At 62.7% G+C, this 16,437-nt stretch overlaps 12 protein-coding genes across 12 annotated transcripts; 7 read left to right on the forward strand and 5 right to left on the reverse strand.

Annotated features, from left to right (window-relative positions):
* Positions 1-707: 707 nt before the first annotated feature.
* Positions 708-1,757, forward strand: OT_ostta10g03110 (unnamed product; the record flags this gene model as incomplete). Its single annotated transcript, XM_022983224.1, has 1 exon — positions 708-1,757. The coding sequence occupies one exon, from the start codon at positions 708-710 to the stop codon at positions 1,755-1,757; it is 1,050 nt and encodes a 349-aa protein (XP_022839852.1).
* A 39-nt stretch (positions 1,758-1,796) lies between these two features.
* On the forward strand, positions 1,797-2,654 carry OT_ostta10g03120 (Oxidoreductase, molybdopterin-binding domain; the record flags this gene model as incomplete). The annotated part of the gene is made up of 1 exon (XM_022983226.1): positions 1,797-2,654. The coding sequence occupies one exon, from the start codon at positions 1,797-1,799 to the stop codon at positions 2,652-2,654; it is 858 nt and encodes a 285-aa protein (XP_022839853.1).
* Positions 2,655-2,674: 20 nt separating this feature from the next.
* On the reverse strand, positions 2,675-3,679 carry OT_ostta10g03130 (Glycoside hydrolase, catalytic domain; the record flags this gene model as incomplete). Its single annotated transcript, XM_003081706.1, has 1 exon — positions 2,675-3,679. One exon carries the CDS (start codon positions 3,677-3,679, stop codon positions 2,675-2,677), a length of 1,005 nt encoding a protein of 334 aa, XP_003081754.1.
* A 106-nt stretch (positions 3,680-3,785) lies between these two features.
* OT_ostta10g03135 (Proteasome A-type subunit) lies at positions 3,786-4,535 on the reverse strand (the record flags this gene model as incomplete). The annotated part of the gene is made up of 1 exon (XM_003081707.2): positions 3,786-4,535. The coding sequence occupies one exon, from the start codon at positions 4,533-4,535 to the stop codon at positions 3,786-3,788; it is 750 nt and encodes a 249-aa protein (XP_003081755.2).
* Positions 4,536-4,911: 376 nt separating this feature from the next.
* OT_ostta10g03140 (Thioredoxin-like fold) lies at positions 4,912-5,652 on the reverse strand (the record flags this gene model as incomplete). Its single annotated transcript, XM_022983227.1, has 1 exon — positions 4,912-5,652. One exon carries the CDS (start codon positions 5,650-5,652, stop codon positions 4,912-4,914), a length of 741 nt encoding a protein of 246 aa, XP_022839854.1.
* A 273-nt stretch (positions 5,653-5,925) lies between these two features.
* OT_ostta10g03150 (Zinc finger, RING/FYVE/PHD-type) lies at positions 5,926-6,663 on the forward strand (the record flags this gene model as incomplete). The annotated part of the gene is made up of 1 exon (XM_003081709.2): positions 5,926-6,663. The coding sequence occupies one exon, from the start codon at positions 5,926-5,928 to the stop codon at positions 6,661-6,663; it is 738 nt and encodes a 245-aa protein (XP_003081757.2).
* Positions 6,664-6,848: 185 nt separating this feature from the next.
* Positions 6,849-7,616, forward strand: OT_ostta10g03160 (unnamed product; the record flags this gene model as incomplete). The annotated part of the gene is made up of 1 exon (XM_003081710.2): positions 6,849-7,616. The coding sequence occupies one exon, from the start codon at positions 6,849-6,851 to the stop codon at positions 7,614-7,616; it is 768 nt and encodes a 255-aa protein (XP_003081758.2).
* Positions 7,617-7,802: 186 nt separating this feature from the next.
* OT_ostta10g03170 (Major facilitator superfamily domain, general substrate transporter) lies at positions 7,803-9,332 on the reverse strand (the record flags this gene model as incomplete). The annotated part of the gene is made up of 1 exon (XM_022983228.1): positions 7,803-9,332. One exon carries the CDS (start codon positions 9,330-9,332, stop codon positions 7,803-7,805), a length of 1,530 nt encoding a protein of 509 aa, XP_022839855.1.
* Positions 9,333-9,670: 338 nt separating this feature from the next.
* OT_ostta10g03180 (unnamed product) lies at positions 9,671-10,999 on the forward strand (the record flags this gene model as incomplete). Its single annotated transcript, XM_003081712.1, has 1 exon — positions 9,671-10,999. One exon carries the CDS (start codon positions 9,671-9,673, stop codon positions 10,997-10,999), a length of 1,329 nt encoding a protein of 442 aa, XP_003081760.1.
* An 85-nt stretch (positions 11,000-11,084) lies between these two features.
* Positions 11,085-11,582, forward strand: OT_ostta10g03185 (hypothetical protein; the record flags this gene model as incomplete). The annotated part of the gene is made up of 1 exon (XM_003081713.1): positions 11,085-11,582. One exon carries the CDS (start codon positions 11,085-11,087, stop codon positions 11,580-11,582), a length of 498 nt encoding a protein of 165 aa, XP_003081761.1.
* Positions 11,583-11,760: 178 nt separating this feature from the next.
* Positions 11,761-12,684, forward strand: OT_ostta10g03190 (unnamed product; the record flags this gene model as incomplete). Its single annotated transcript, XM_003081714.1, has 1 exon — positions 11,761-12,684. The coding sequence occupies one exon, from the start codon at positions 11,761-11,763 to the stop codon at positions 12,682-12,684; it is 924 nt and encodes a 307-aa protein (XP_003081762.1).
* A 95-nt stretch (positions 12,685-12,779) lies between these two features.
* On the reverse strand, positions 12,780-15,839 carry OT_ostta10g03200 (Pyridoxal phosphate-dependent transferase, major region, subdomain 1; the record flags this gene model as incomplete). The annotated part of the gene is made up of 1 exon (XM_003081715.2): positions 12,780-15,839. The coding sequence occupies one exon, from the start codon at positions 15,837-15,839 to the stop codon at positions 12,780-12,782; it is 3,060 nt and encodes a 1,019-aa protein (XP_003081763.2).
* Between the last annotated feature and the right edge of the window lie 598 nt (positions 15,840-16,437).

Genomic DNA, 16,437 nt, shown 5'->3' on the forward strand with positions numbered 1-16,437 from the left:
GGACGTGCGCGCACCGCGTGTGCGCGGCGTGTTATCGCGATCGCGACGACGGTCGAGCGTGCGCGCGGTGCGGACGAGGGTTCGGGGGACGGGCGACGCGCGGGCGGGCGATGGATGATGAGTTGGACGACGCGATCGCGCGCGCGTTGGGCGGACGCGAGACGTGGCGGTTCGACGCGCGCGACGCGGACGATGACGCGCGGGCGCTCGGGGTGCTGAAATCGGCGTTCGGGTACGCGGAGTCGCGGGCGTTCGGGGGTGGGGGGGGGGCGGCGACGACGGCGGCGGCGGCGGCGGCGGCGGCGGCGACGGCAGCGGCGGCGGATGGCGGGCAGACGTCTGAGGGTGCTTCGATGCCGCGAAAGATGGTCGAGGAGGTGTATCACGTGCGTTTTCGCGCGTGGGGTGGGCGAGACGTCGCGCTCGGGTGCAGACACGCGTCCGCGCCGGGTTCGGCGACGGTGCGGGCGTTGGCGAGAACGGTGGAAAAGTGGTCGGCGAAGCGCGTGGTGGCGATGCGAGACGTGTCAGGGGTCGAGTGGTCGATGGATGAGAGCGTGGAGGCGTACTTTGCTTCATCCCGAGAGCTCGGACGACCGTACGTCGCGTGGTTTGAGACGGCGTGAGCGCGCGTTGTTAGTCGGACGCGACGCGACGACAGTGTGACTTGAGACGAGGGCGTGTCGCCACATAGCTGCGTGCGCGGCATGCGCCGAACGCTCGCGCTGTGCGCGTTATTCTCGACGATCAGTGCGTTCGCTCGGGCCGAGCCGAACGCGCTCGAGACGGAGTTCTCATTCGATGAAGTGCAAAGAAACGACGACGTGGTCGAATTGCGAGGCAAGTACGAAATCCGAAACGCGGACGCGAACGAGGTCGATCTCGTCGGTCTCGCGCTCAAATTTCGGTTTCCCGGAACCGTTGACGTGCGAGCCGACGATGGCTCTGTCACGAAATCGAAGGCACTCCCGTCGGATTGGCGCGCGTCTTGTTTCTGGAGCTACGTCGAGGGACGGTACAACGGGACAAACGTCTGTCCTTCCATCACGTTCGCCGTGACGTCTCAAGAGTTGGAAGTACGGTTCGTGAACTCGATCAAGTTGTGCCCCGGATGCGTGTTAAGAGGTGATGGCTCGCGCACGTCGTTCGCGGTAAAGCACGTCAAATATTTGCCCTTCGCACGAGGCGTCGCGCCGCTCGAACTCCGAGGCATCGAGCAATTCGTGGACGGACCGCCGACGCCGGCGAGACCCGTCTTTCGAGTTTGCTTCCCCAAAGACGTCGACTTTTCATTCCGCGTGTCGAGTTATCCATCGAGGCAGGATGACGTCGCGTCGTCTTCACAGAAAACGGCGATCATGCCGCTCGGAACGGCGGGCTACGACGCATTTTTGCGCGTATTCATAGACGTGACAAATCGACAAGCGGAGGATTACGACATGTCAAACGTCGTCATCACGTTCCCGTTCGACTGGTCCATCGTGCCCGATGAAAAGCGAGGGAAGGTTCAACAAACACCAGACGATTTCTTCATCCGTTGTCACGGCTCTGGCTCGTCTCTGTGCGACGTCACCGAGGTCGAGCGCTCGCGGGACGGATTCGCCATTCGTTTCAAGAATGGTTTCGCGTTATGTCCGGGATGTTCCTTGCGCGGATCCGGTCCGCAACGATGCGCGTTCGAGGTGTACTCGCCATTTCTCTTTCCCGTCGACATCGAATCCGTCCGCGGCGCCTCCGCGGCGTGCGCCGCGTTGTAACGAACCGCTCGCAACAGACGTCACTCCTCGGCGCGTCATATGATCGACCTCGACGACCCGAATGTTAAAAAACACGTCGACCAAAAGCGCCGATTGCGCGACGCGCACGTGAAGGCGTCGTCGACCTCCACGTCCGAGGCGTGCGCGGTGCGCGGCGTCGCTCCTGGGAACCGCGCGGTGAAGAAATTCATCGTTCTGGACCTGGGACGCCCGATTCCGCTCGAACACGACCCGTGGACGTCGGGAGACGCGTTCGAGATCGAGTTCGAGCACCAGGGTGCCGTGGTGCGACGCTCGTTGGGGGAGTTGAGGAGCGCGAACGGTGGGAAGTGGACGGAGTTTGAGTTGCGGGCGTGGAACTGCGTCACGGGATGGTCGTTCGCGGACGGATTAAAGTTCAATGGCGTTGGCTTAGACGTGGTACTGAGGTGTGCGTTCGGTGAGAATTTAAAGTTTGAGTGTCTGTTTCAGACAGGCGCGGATGGGTACACGACGAGCGTGGACGCGAGGGATTTGGACGGCGCGTTTTTGGCGGTGACGGATGAGAGTGGAGAGATGGTCTCTCGAGAGCACGGCGGGCCGAGACTCGTGTTTCCGACGTTGTTCGGTTGGAAATCAGCGAAGTATTTAAAGAGTGTGACGCTGCGAGCGTACGAGGGTGGATTTTGGGAGAAGTTGGGATGTCATCGTCGCGGACGTTGGGCGCTCGATGAACGATGGGCGAGCGGGACGTCGTCGCGCGTTTGGACGGCTCTAGCTTGGCTCACGAATCGCTATCAAATCTTCGGCGATGGGATTTGGATTTGGGTCATGGTGGTCGGCGGCAAGGTCCTCGGCGCCATCGCGTCGTTCACATCGTTGTTCTCTATAGGAAATAGGAATAGAAAGTTGCAATGATTTGCGCTACGATACGGTACCTAGAGTTCGTCGCGCGAGACCACATGAAGCTTCGCCACTTCGCTCGCGATCGCGCCGAATAACGAGTCCTCCCTCGTGCTCGGCTGAACATCCTGTCCAAGCTCCCAAATCATCACACCCGCGTACCCCGCGGCGCTCGCTAATCGCACTTTTTCTCGCACGTCGTTCACCGAGTCAAACGCAAACGCGCCGACTCTATTTTCCTTCTCGTCGAACGCTCCCGATGCGTCTCGGCGAATCTCTTCGTACGTTTTCACGTCGCCTAAATTATCGAGCGAACGCGCGTAGAAAGGAATTCCAAGCGTGAGCTTGGAGACGTCGCTGTGCGCCTTGGTGTGTTCAATCACCTCTCTCACGAAGTCCAAACTCGCGTGCCCTGTCGGCGACCTCGAATCGTACGCCATGACGTGAATCCAGTCGGTGACCTGGTCCAACCTAAACGTCTTCAGAGCGTCGAACGTCCCGATCGAGGGATGGATCGCGATGCTCAATCGACGACGACGCCCATCGGTATCGCTCGCGTCGAGCGCGACTCTGGTGGCGAGTAACAGCTCGCGATACGCCCGCCAATCCTCGTCCGAGACCGGGTACTCCCAATCGTACGACACACCGTCGTAATCACCCTCGATCACCGTTCGCACGACCACCGCCGCCAATCGATCGATGCCAATCGATCCCGCGCGCGCCGCTCCGACGAAGCCGGCGCTGCGTCCGCCGCCGCCCACGGCCAAATCCATCGCGCACGTCGACGTCTTCTTCGCCACCGACGCACCGTTCTCCAACCCGTCGCCGCTGGCGTTGGGATAGACGCTGAACGCGATCACGCGCGCGTGCGGTGACGCGCACGCCCCGTCGGCGGCGTCGATGGGGCGATAATCAGGAAGGTAGGCGTGCGCGCTGAACGCATCGCGTGACGCGCGCACGACGCGCGCGAGGACGACGGCGATGGTGCAGAGGACGACGACGCGTTGGGTGCATCGTGGCGTCCATCGAGCGCGGGTCATCGAGCGCGCGTGGGCGTGTGCGGCGCGCGAGGCGTTTGAGCGCGTTTCAACTACCGCCCCTCGTGTCGTACTACAAAGACTTCATCACGATTTACGCGTCGATCGATCACGATTCCATGGCGTCGCCCTGCGCGGCGACGCGAGCGGCCTCTCTCGCGGGCTCGGCGATGTCTTCGGGGACGCGAACGAATTCGCCGTCGCTCGCGTCGCACACCCAGCTCATCTCGCACTCAAACTCCTTGTCCTTGACGTCGTGCGTGGCGTACACGATCCGCGCCAGCTCCTTCACCGCCTCCGCGCACGTGATCTCGTTCAACTTCAATTTTTCAACCTCAGTCTTCGCCGCGTTTTTCCCCTTTCCAATGCACGCCCCGCGCATCTTCGCGCACTCGCCGTTTTGCTCCACCAAGTACAGGTGGTACCCGTCAAAGTCTTTGCAACCGAGCAAGGTCGAGCACCCGAACGGCCGAACGCTCCAGTACAGCGTGAACAAGTGATAGTAATGCGCCATGCGTTCCGCCAACACCTTCCCCGGGATCGCATCGCCGTAGAAGGATTTATAATTCGCGCACTCCGCCCTCGCCCGATCCGCCACCGCCGCGAGATCCGGCGTGTATCCGCTCCCGCCAACACCGGCGTGTCTCGCCACCGCGCGCGTCCGTCGATTCGTTCCGGGTTTATGCAGCTTACTCGGCACCAGCTTCTCGCACGCGATGACGACGCCATCGACGCACTTCACGCCCACGGTCAACCCGCCCGCGTCCACCGCTTTTCCCGCGTACTCCACCTGAAACACCCTCCCATCCGGCGAGTACGTCGTCGTGCTCAGGTCGTACCCGCTCCCGATCCCCGACATCGTCCCAAGACGCCGCGCGCGATCGTTCGCGCGCGAGACCGCGCGCGCGAGCCGCGAAGGTGCCGATCCGAGACGTCGATCGAGATGCGTCGATCGTCCACGAAACCGACGCTCGCGCCTTTCCTTCGAACCGCGTCGCCCGTCACGACGTCGCGTCGCGCCGCGTCGCACCGCGCGGTCGTGTCTTCACGTCGCGGGCGAGCGCGCGAAGGGATGTGCGGCGTCAACGTCATCACGCACTCGCGGTGGAGGCGAGGCGAGAAAAATGAACTCGTCTCCGGCGCGCGGACGCGGCGAGCGACGCGACGAATGGACGCGCGACGCACGCGCGGTGAGGAATCGTGAACGGTACTCTTACGTCTAAATACATCGCGCGTTACCCGTGGAATCGCGGATCGGGCGCGCGAGGATCCGCGCTCGGCGCGCCGGCGACGACGTCCGCCGCCTTGGCCGCGCTCGCGGCGCCGTACCTCTTCGCGTACGGAAGCGTCTTCTCCCCGCGCTCCAACGCCCGGACGTTCTCCTCGAGCACTTCCTTTGGAAATTTACCCACGATGAACCCCTCGCTGTTTCCCCGGGCGTCCAAGAATTCCAAGTGCGGTATTCCGTCCACGCCGTACGCGTCCATCTCCTCCCCCCACCGCGCGTTGTCGATGTTCAACATCACAAAATTCACCCCACGCGCGTGTTCCCGCTCGACGTCGTACACCATCGGCGCGCTCTCCTTGCACACCTCGCACCAATCGGCGTAGAACTCCACCACGGTGGGTTTCCCGCTCTCGAGCGCCGCGTCCAGGGGCGCGCTCGCCGCCTCCAATCGCGCGAGACCCCCCCCCGCCGCGCTCGCCGCCCCCCCCGCGCCCTCGAACGCGGTCCCAGAGGTGAAGACGAACGCACACGCCCCGACCGCGACCGCGCTCACGGCGATGGCGCGATTCCGTCGTCGTTCGGCGTCGATGTCGTCATCGATGCGTGATTCTCCGCGCGCGTCCGCATTCGACCCTCGCGCGCGCTCGGGCGACGCCCGCGTCCGCGGCGACGCGCGCGCGGACGTCCTCGACGGTCGACGCGGTCGAGCGGTCGCGAGCGCGCGCGGCGACGTCGACGTCGCGCGCATCGCGAAGTGTCGCGTCGATGGCGTTCGTTTCACGAGTCGCGACTCGTCAAAGACCCCCTCTGTGGATGATTGATCGTCCACCGCGCCCGCGCATCGCCGCGCCACCGCCCGACGCGCGCCCTCGCGCGCGCGCGAGACCGCGAACGCGCGCGCGAGACGTTCGCCGTCGTCTCCATCGCGCCGTGGCCGCGCGCGCGGTCGCCGAGCGAGGGATTCGCACCTCCGAGGACGATTTAACGGTCAACGAGGACGATCTCGCGCCGGTGACGCGCCATGGCGTCCGCGCGCGCGATCTCGAGCGCGGACGCGGGTGATTCTTCGTCGCGACGCGACGGGCGCGCGGCGGTGGGGACGAGCGAGACGACGTCGATGACGACGCGGTTGATTCGAGGGACGCTGAGCGCGGCGTGCGTGTGCTGCGGAACCGTCGGCGGCGCGGTGGTCGGAGCGATCGCGGGCGCGGCGTCGTCCAGGGGCGTCGTGCGAGGGGCGGTGTGTGGGGCGTACGCGGGGGCGCTGACGCTGTTGGAGACGATGGATTTAGAGGGTGATTACGAAGGGTCTTCTGAGGGGGAGGTTGGACGCGAGGCGAACGCCGAGACGGGCGGCGAGTGGTACGCCGTGCGCGAGGACGCGAGTGACGGGTCGATGCGAATAGTGGCGATGCCGTTCACGCACGCGATGAACTTTACGCAGGTTTTGAGGATGTTGGCGAACGGTGAGGCGGATCGCGGGGCGAGCGCGGTGAAGGTGGCTGAGCTCCCGAGTCGGACGTTTCGTCGATCGGAAGGCGGCGTCGACGCGATCGACGGGATGTGCGCGGTGTGTCTCGACGTCTTCTTGGACGGTGAGATGGTGAAGACGCTACCGTCGTGCGCGCACGAGTTTCACGAGGCGTGCATCGATCGATGGCTGCTTCGTAGGGATTGCTGTCCGATTTGTCGCCGACGCGCGTCGATCGACGTAGATCGAGAGCAGAACGTCGACGGCGATTCCGACTCGAGCGCGTGATTCGATCGTTCCGTAGTTTTCACATCATCGAGTGGGAACGCCCCACTCGTGTTCCTGGCGCATCCGCGCGCTTTTGTTGTACGATACACTGTGTTTGCCGCGATTCACCCGCGTCCTCGGCGCGTCGGCGCGCGACGAGAACGTCTCCCGCACACACCGACGCGCGCTTCGACGCACACCTCTCGATGTCTCAGCAACAACCACCTCAATCGCAATCCCAACACGACGACCCGGACTCGCAACCGATGGACTCACAGCCGACGAGCGTGGCCATGCCAGCCGCGCCGAGTTGGTTGGGCGGCGCCGCGGGCGTGGGATTCCTGGTGACGCGCATCGGCTCCTCTGACGCTAAGGTCGCCGCCGCGGACGCCGCCAAGTTACTGCTCGCGGCGAAAGACCCGTGGCTGAAGTACTCAAAGGAGAAGAACGCGTACGAGGACGTCGTGGCGGTGGAGATTCCGGACGCGGATAACTGCGCGCTCGTCTCGTTGACGCCGGCGCGGCACGAAACCGACGTGAGCCGATTGGGTACGTGGATCATGGAACAACTCTCATCTGGGGCGGATTGGACGAAGGCGGAAGGTGTTCGACCGACGCACGTATCACGAATGATTCCCGTCGAAGGGACGTGCGATGAGCTGGACTTGATCTCGTTGGCGGCGAACGTGGTGCCCAAACATTTGGAGACGATTCGACGCGAAGGATTACGAAGCGCCACGTACGAGGTGATTTACGAAGAGCACAAGCCATCGTTACATTTGCTCCCATCCGTGGTGAACGCTGCGATCGGCGAGTGCCTTCCGGACGGCTACGTGGTCGATCTCAAGTCACCGAGTCACTCGGTCTTGTGTCTCGTGCAAGGAAACACGTGCTTTCTCTCCGTCGTTCACAATTACCGAGACATCGCGAAGCACTTCGCCGTGCACAAGGCGCTTTCGGCCGCTGCTGCGTGATCGTCTCCTTGTCACGCACGTCGAATTCAAGCATACGATGATACCGATACGATCCTGCGACTTTGTAAAATTCCTTCACCGCCGACACGATCGGTGCCAAGTTTTCTCACCAGTGCGACGATAATGATAACTGTACAATTGCAACGCTCTAAGTAACACTACGAAATGTCTAATGGCTTCCTATACCTACAGCTCACTCAAATCACCCTCCGACGCGGAATCGCGCCGACTGTCCGTGCGCATCCTACGCTTCTCGTCTCGAGGACGGTTGAGATCCGGCGACAGGCGCCGGGAAAGAATCGTCAGCGAGCAGAATCCAATTCCGATCGCGATAAATGGCCAAAAGTCTCTACCGAACGTATTCGGACCCATGGAAACCATCATGGCGATCAAAGCGCCTCCGATGAGCGGCGCTACGCCTCGCCCAAAGTTTCCAAACATGCCGCTGAACCCATTGACCGCCCCTAGAGTTTTACGCGGCGACGCGTTGTTTAAGATGAGCGAGCTTCCACCCATGATGATGGGTCCACTCATCCCTCGCGCGATGCCGAGCACGACGATAATCATCCACGCCACTTCCTTGGACTTTTTCAACGCCAAGTGCGCGATCGGATGCAGTGGAAACGTCACGGCGTTCACCAAGAGCGCTTTAGTCAACAGCGAAACGATGCCGTATTTGCGCGTCAAGCGGGTGAACAGGAACACTTGAAAGCTCAGGATGGCGACACCCATGAGGCTACCGAACGCGCCGATTTCGACCGAGGAGAAACTGAGTCCACCGTTGTCGTAAGACGTCGCCATCCACACCGGCGTCATCTCTGCTCCCGTCAACACGACAAAGGTACACCCGACTTGACTCACGATGGCCGCTCGGACGTTTGCGTCGCGCCACCACGGTGACTCGCCCTTCGACACCGTCGCCACGGACCCAACCTCCGACGAACCTTTCTCCGTCGTCTCGTCCGAGGATAAGAGCGCGAGCTCGGCGACGACGCCCTCTTCCACCTCGCCGTTTTCGACTTCTCGATGCTTGTCGATTTCCATCCACCCGACGAACCACATCGCCAGAGGCACCAGACACATCGCGCTCACCCACGCGTTGGCCAGGAAGAACGGACGCGCCTTCAAAAACCCCGGGCACTTTGTCGCGTCGTCCTTGTACACGGCCCAATTTTCACACGGCTCGGCGAGCGCCGCCGCCAACGCCGGGCTAAACGCGCTCGCCACCCCGTACGCCACCCCAGTCGTCGCGAACGCCCGCGCCGCGTTCGTCCCATCGCTCACCAACGCCAGCGCCGGTTTCTGCAGCACCGCCATCCCGTCCACCGCTCCCTGCGCGAGCCGCCACGCGAACGCCCCAGCCGTGTCGCCCGCCGTCGCGAATCCCAGCGTCGCCATCGCGTGCGCCACCGCCGTGCACGCGATCGCCCCCTCGAACGACCACGCGTCGCCCAGGCGTCCCCAGGGATACGCACTGAGCGCGCTCGCCATCGGTTTCGCCGCCGCGAGCGCGCCCGCGCGGAACGCCAGTTCGGATTCGGACGCCTTTTCGTCGAACCGCCGCGCCATGAAGAACCCGATCGCGTACACCGCCGTCGTCGACGCGATCGAGCACATCGCGAAGCACTGCGCGGTGACGATCGTTCGCCAATCCAACGGCGTCTCCGTCGACGACGGGAGGTCGAACACGGCGGCGAAGGAGCGCGCGCGACGCATGACGGGCGCGCGCTGACGTCACGCCCATCGATCGATGCCTTTCGATGTCTGTCGATCGACCCCTTTCGATGCCTTTCGATGCCTTTCGATGCCTGTCGGTCGCCGTCGGTCGACGCCCGTCGAGCATCGATCGACCCCTGTCCGCGGCGCCCCGGTGACGCGGTCGTGGATCGACGTCGACGCCGACGACGGGCGCGGCGATGGAAGCGACGGGCGCGCGCGTGGGCGCGCGCGCGCGCGCGACGGGGCGACGGGGGCGACGGGCGGCGGCGGCGATGGGGACGAAAACGGTCGGCGCGATGGGGACGACGAGTCGACGACGACGGACGCGAGGGACGATGGAGACGCGCGCGAGAGAGGGAAACGCCGAGGTGGACGCGAGTGAGGGGAGCAGGGCGTCGAGCGCGGCGGCGCGGGCGCTGAGACCGAGTTTTTTGGCGGCGCGAAGAGGATCGCGGTTCGCGCATCAAGAATTCGTCCGACTGTGCGCGGACGCGGCGCGACGAGGGACGCTCACCGTCGGGGACGCGCGCGTGGAGGCGGCGCTCATGGGGTTGAGCGCGGAGGCGAGGATGGGGCAGAGTGAGCAGGATGCGTTCGCGAGCGCGGTGGCGATGGTGATATTGACGCTTCGGCGGTTCGACGACGCGTTCGACGCGAGCGCCGAGATCGATCCCGAGGCGCGGGGGATGTTGAAATACATCGAGATGACGAATAAGAACGCGGACGAGGGGCACACGTTGCGTCGCATGGAGCTCGAGCGGAGGTTTTTAAATCCAGAGAGCGCGCGAAGGGCTCCGGCGCCGCACGAGACCATCATGCGTATGAACTGTAAGCTCACGCTCTTGACGCGCGAGATGATCGAGCACGAGCGAGGGATCACGAGTGCGAGACGTGAGCTCGAGGCTTTGAGCGCCTCGGTGTCCACGGAGAGAACGGAGGTGATTGAGATCGAGACAAAGCAGCAGCTCGCGCTCGGGTGGTGCACTCGCGAGCGCACCCCGGCGCGCGCGCTGGCGTCGGACATGCTCGTCGCCTTCTTCAGTGTGCTCACGGGACATCCCGTTGGATATAGGGCGTTCGTTCGCGCCGCGCGCACGGCGTACGAGAGCGGGATCTCGGCCGATGAGATCACCGCCGCGCTCGACGGAGCCGAGTTGGACGTGGAGGGCACGCGTCGGGGCATGTTCGGACGCGCCTCGGACGCGCCAAAGCTCTTCGCCGGATTCGTCTCGACGGCGTACGTTGCGTTCGAGGCGCAAGGTCTGCCCCTTCCGCCAGCCGCGAATGGGGACGAGGATTTATACGCGTACGCCAACTACCCGCGGGCGATCGACGAAACCGGCGTCGAGAGAGAGGAAGAGAGTGACGACAAGAAGCGGGCGTTTTCCCGTGGTTTACGACAGGCTGTCGAACTTTGGCTCACGATGGATCGCGAAGAACTCGCGAACCAGGTTCAGGCATCGCTGTCCATGGATGAGGGCGACGACGATGTCGCGAAGCAGCCGTTTGAAACGGGAACACCGCCGCCGCCGGGAGACGACGAGTCTTTCGGCGTCGTTCGCGATGATTCGCTCAGTAGGTCTTCGATCACGATCGAAACGCTTCGCAATCAGAAGAACATCGTGAGTTTCGTCCGTGACGAGCTCGCGCGCGATGCGAGGTGATCGCGCGCGCAGCGGGGATGATACGACGTCGATTTCTCCAAAGCGGCTTTGTGGAAGTGCCCTCACACCTCGTCCGCTCGCAAAAATGGCCGCGACGATCCCTTTCGAGAGTCTTGGCGATTTCATCACCGCGCTCGCAAAGATGGAGCTATTACACAGCGGCATTGCTCGCATAGATCTCGAACAACAGTCGCGTCTGGACGCGACTGCGCGCGAGAGACCAAAGCTTGAACCGGGCGACGACTTTTTCCTCTCCCCATCGAGCATTCAGTGCGTGAGCAAGCGACACAAGCGTTTCGAGCTGCTCTTTACTGGGTACGAAATTCGGGATCCACATTTCGCGGCCAAGCATGACATGGGCTTCCTCGGAACAGACATAACACTCGGATTCGACGCGTGTCGAGGTACGCAAGCCGTGAATCTATGCGAGGACGTGAAAGACGATCTAGACATCAACGACGCGCACTACGACCAGTGCGTTCGCAAAGCGTGCGAGGTCCTCGCGGAACCGTATCCGGAGAACTGGCGAGTAGATTACGAGGCGTACGTAAAAAATCACTGGTCAAACATGCCGTATCGTTGACCACGCGCGAAACTATGTTCGAGACATCGCGACCTTTAGAGCGTGTCGACCGACCAAAGTGTGAGACAACATTTGATTCTTCGACGAAATCCTCTATAACGCCATCCCGCACGCGTCGCCGACGACGCACACCGTCGCTGCTCGAAGCGACCCGCGTTTCGCGCCCTCACAGCGCGCCATGCCTCGTCGACCGCTCGCGTCTCCGCGCGAGCGCGGCCGGCGTCGATCACCCGTCGCCGGATCACGCGTCATCGCGTTCGTGGCCGCCGTTGCGGTCGCCGCATTCGCCACCGCGCGCGCCGAGGGCACGGGATCGACGTCGAGCGCAACACCCACTCAACGCGTCGCCTCCGCGGACGCCTCCACGACGCGTCTTCGCGCCGATTTCGTCACCGAAGACGTCGCTCGCGCCGTGGATGTCATAGCGTACGAGGGTCCGGCGTACGCGGGGTGTTGTCCGAACGTGGACGGCGAACACTTGGCGTGTTGCGCCGCGGGCGGATGCTGCCCGAACACCGAGCCCGGGGGCGGATACGGGAAACACCTGGCGTGCTGTGAGAGTAAGGGCGGGAGTGAGGCGCATAATCGCGCGGCCTCGAGGGTGTGGTACTCGGGACCGTCCTACGACGGGTGCTGCCCGAACGCGGATGGAGAGAACTTGGCGTGCTGCGGCGAGAGCAAAGGGTGTTGCCCATCGGACGGGAGCGTGCGACTCGGGTGCTGTCCGAGATTAGCTACGGAGGGCGAGGCGGAGGAGACGGTGGAAGACGATGTGTCGGTGGAGGATGCGTACGATGCCGATGATTTGGAGGAGAAGCGCCAAGCGCGCGCTGAGAGGGTGTGGAGACGCGAGAGGAACTGGGACGGAGCAAGCGGCGCTTCCTCGTATGGCGAAAAAGCTGCCGATGAGCGGAACGGTGAGGAAGGCGTCGAGTCGACGATGTATTTACAGCTCGCGGCTGGATTATGCGTCGTCGTGTGGGCCGTTGCGCTCGCGGCGGGGACGTTTTACTCTCGTTCAGATGGGCGTGGCGAAGACGAAGAAGACGCGCGTCTAGTGCCCGCGGACAGGCGGCGACGACGCGCGTACGCCGGTTTCTGAGTTCCCTAGAATAGCTGTGTAGATTGTTGTGTGACTTAATGCTCCTTGAATTACAGGTAGGTTCTAATAGCTGCATGGCGTTCTTATCATGTTTCTCATGCGGTTTGCGCAACCGCGACTTCGACCGCCGCGCGAGAAGCGACGAGGTTTCTGTCGCCGTACACATCGTCTATACGAGAGGTTTGCGGCCAGAACTTGTGCGCGCGAGTCCACGGAGCCGGGAAGGCACCGAGATCGCGCGGGTACGGTCGATCCCATTCCTTGCCGGTGACGGCGGACGCCGTGTGCGGAGCGTGCTTGAGCATGTTGTTCTCCTTGGACATCTTGCCCTCCTCGATGTCCCGGATTTCGCCGCGGATGGCGATGAGAGCGTCGCAGAATCGGTCGAGCTCGGCCTTGGATTCGGACTCGGTCGGCTCGATCATGAGCGTACCGGCGACCGGCCAAGACATGGTCGGGGAGTGGAAACCGTAATCCATCAAACGCTTCGCAATGTCCGCGACTTCAACACCCGTAGCATCCTTGATAGGTCGCATGTCGAGAATGAACTCGTGCGCGCACGTGTTGTTCTTACCGGTGAAAAGAACCGGGTAGTAATCCTCGAGACGCTTGGACATGTAGTTGGCGTTGAGAATGGCACGCTTGGACGCGTTGGTCAAGCCCTCGGAACCCATCATGGAGATGTACGCGTAAGAGATCGGCAAGATCAACGCCGAGCCATATGGCGCGGCGGAGACGGTACCGAACGGCTTATCACCACCCACAGCGATCGCACCGTCCTTCATGGTCGGGTGATCTGGCATGAACGGGGCTAAGTGCGCCTTAACACCGATCGGGCCCATGCCCGGACCGCCACCACCGTGCGGAATGCAGAAAGTCTTGTGCAAGTTCAAGTGGCACACGTCGGCACCGATGAAGCCCGGAGACGTCAAGCCGACTTGAGCGTTCATGTTGGCACCGTCCATGTACACTTGACCGCCATGCTTGTGAATGGTGTCGCAGACTTCCTTGATGGAGTCTTCGTACACGCCGTGCGTGGACGGATACGTAACCATGAGCGCAGCCAAGTTGGCCGAGTGCTTCTCGGCCGCAGCCTTAAGTTCTTCGACGTTGATGTTACCCTTGCTGTCGGTACCGATGACAACAATCTTCATACCGCACATGGCTGCAGACGCCGGGTTGGTACCGTGCGCGGACACCGGGATGATGCACACGTCACGGTGGTCGTCACCGCGAGACTGGTGGTAGGCGCGAATCGCCATCAAACCGGCGTATTCACCCGAGGCACCGGAGTTCGGCTGGAGAGACATAGCGTCGAAGCCAGTGATCTCGCAGAGTTGCATCTCGAGATCACGGAACATCTCTTGGTAGCCAAGGGACTGGTCCTTTGGCGCGAACGGGTGAATGTTCGCGAGCTCTGGCCAGGTGATCGGGATCATCTCCGACGTCGCGTTAAGCTTCATCGTGCACGATCCGAGGGCAATCATGGAGTGCACCAAGGAGAGATCCTTCTCCTCCAAGCGCTTGAGGTAGCGCACCATCTCGTGTTCGCTGTGGTACTGGTTGAAGATTGGGTGCGTCATGTACGAAGACGTACGCTCCATCGGGATTGAAGTGTTGACGCTTGGGGCGATTTGCTCGACGGTCGGCGCGGTAGCACCGCCGGCGAACGCCTTGAAGAGGTCATCGACGTCTTGGATCGTGGTGACTTCATCGAACGCCAAGGAGACGTGATCGGCATCCATCTTACGGATGTTGATGCCCGCGGATTCGCATGCCTTGACGACAGCGTCAGCACCGCTCGGGCACTTCAAAGTGATCGTGTCGAAGAACTCCGGAGTGACGTTCTTGAAACCGAGCTTTTCGGCACCAGCAGCGAAGACACCGGCGAAGTTGTGCGCGCGGGTCGCGATATCCTTCAAGCCCTGCGGGCCGTGGTACACACCATACATGGCAGCCATGTTGGCCAACAAGGCTTGCGCGGTGCAGATGTTGGACGTCGCCTTGTCGCGGCGAATGTGCTGTTCACGCGTTTGCATAGCCATACGAAGCGCTGGATTACCCTCGGAGTCGATCGATTCGCCGATGATACGACCTGGCATGAGACGCTTGTCGTCGTGGTTGGTGGCCAAGAAGGCGGCGTGCGGGCCACCGAAGCCCATCGGCACGCCGAATCGTTGGGAGGAACCGACGACGATGTCGGCACCCCACTCGCCCGGCGGTTGCAACACGGTGAGTGAGAGCAAGTCAGCCGCGGCGACGACGCGGATACCACTGGCGTGCGCCTTGGCAACGATCGGCTTGTAGTCGATGACGGCACCGTTGGTCGCCGGGTATTGCACGAGCACACCGCACACGTCCTTGGCGGTATAATCGAAAGAGTTTTCGTCGCCAACAATCGCTTCGAGGCCCAAGCCCTCGGCGCGAGTCTTGACGACCGAGATCGTTTGCGGGTGGCACTTGTCGGAGACGTAGAACTTCGGCTTCTTACCGCGGTTCAGCGCGGAGCACATCGTCATGGCCTCGGCGGCGGCGGTTCCCTCGTCCAATAGAGAAGAGTTCGAGAGCGGCATGCCGGTCAAATCGGTAATCATCGTTTGGAAGTTCATCAAGGACTCAAGACGACCTTGGGACGCTTCGGCTTGGTACGGAGTGTACTGCGTGTACCAGCCCGGGTTCTCCAAGATATTACGCAAGATCACCGGCGGCACGTGCGTGCCGTGGTACCCGGCACCGATGTACGTCTTGTAAACCTTGTTCTTGCCAGCGATGTCCTTCATCTTCGCGAGGAACTCGCTCTCCGTGAGCGGCTCGGTGTACTTGCCCATGTCCATGAGCTTCGGCAAGCGAATGTTCGTCGGCACCGTGGCGTCGATGAGCGCGTCGATGTTCTCGAATCCCACAACCTTACACATTTCAGCCACTTCTTCCTCCGTACCGCTGTTGTGTCGTCGTTCGAACGTATCCAGCGGCTTCAGAGACGCCGCGCTCACGTTTCGCGCGCTCATCGCGTTCGCGCCCCCTCGCGCGCGCGCCAGCATCGTCGCCGTCGCCGCGCCTTCCCGTCGACCGACACCGCGCGCGACGCCACGCATACCGCGCACCGCGTGCGCGCACCGCACCGGGTCGTTCGCCTCTCGCACCGTCGTGGGCATCGTCGATGCCTCCGTTCGCACCCCCTGGGCGCCAGCCGTCGCCCATCGGCGCGCCGCGTCGACGACGCGTCGTCGAAACATGTCCACCCGAGACGCGACGGCGGTGATGCGGGGAAGACGCGAGGTCGTGCGCGCGCCGAGGTCGGGACGTCGACGGAGCGACGCGCGCGACGGGATGGCGAACGAATGGATTATCCAAAAGACACGAGATCGACGTCGACCGGTGAAATGAGGGGGCCTGAGGCGGATGGGATCGAACGCGCGGACGACGACGGCGACGGAGACGGGAGGGATGGGTGCGCGCGATGGCGACGTGATGTCGATCGCGTGGGAATTACATCGTGGGTTCGACGCGCGAGATGGGACGGCGGCGAGGTGGGGACGTCGGGCGAATGGATATCGCGCGGCGAACGACGGACGTCGCGCGGATGGTTGCGCCGCGAGAGGACGTCGTCGTCGGATGAGGTTCGGTCGACGCACGCGCTCACGGCGGTACCGGGACGCCGTCGAGCTTGGCCTGTAATATTTTATCCACCAGGGTTGGATTCGCGCGGCCACCGCTCGCCTTGAGACAGGCACCGACGAAGAAACCTTTGAG

Source organism: Ostreococcus tauri (assembly GCF_000214015.3).
Source record: "Ostreococcus tauri WGS project CAID00000000 data, contig chromosome 10, whole genome shotgun sequence".
Classification (NCBI taxonomy): domain Eukaryota; kingdom Viridiplantae; phylum Chlorophyta; class Mamiellophyceae; order Mamiellales; family Bathycoccaceae; genus Ostreococcus; species Ostreococcus tauri.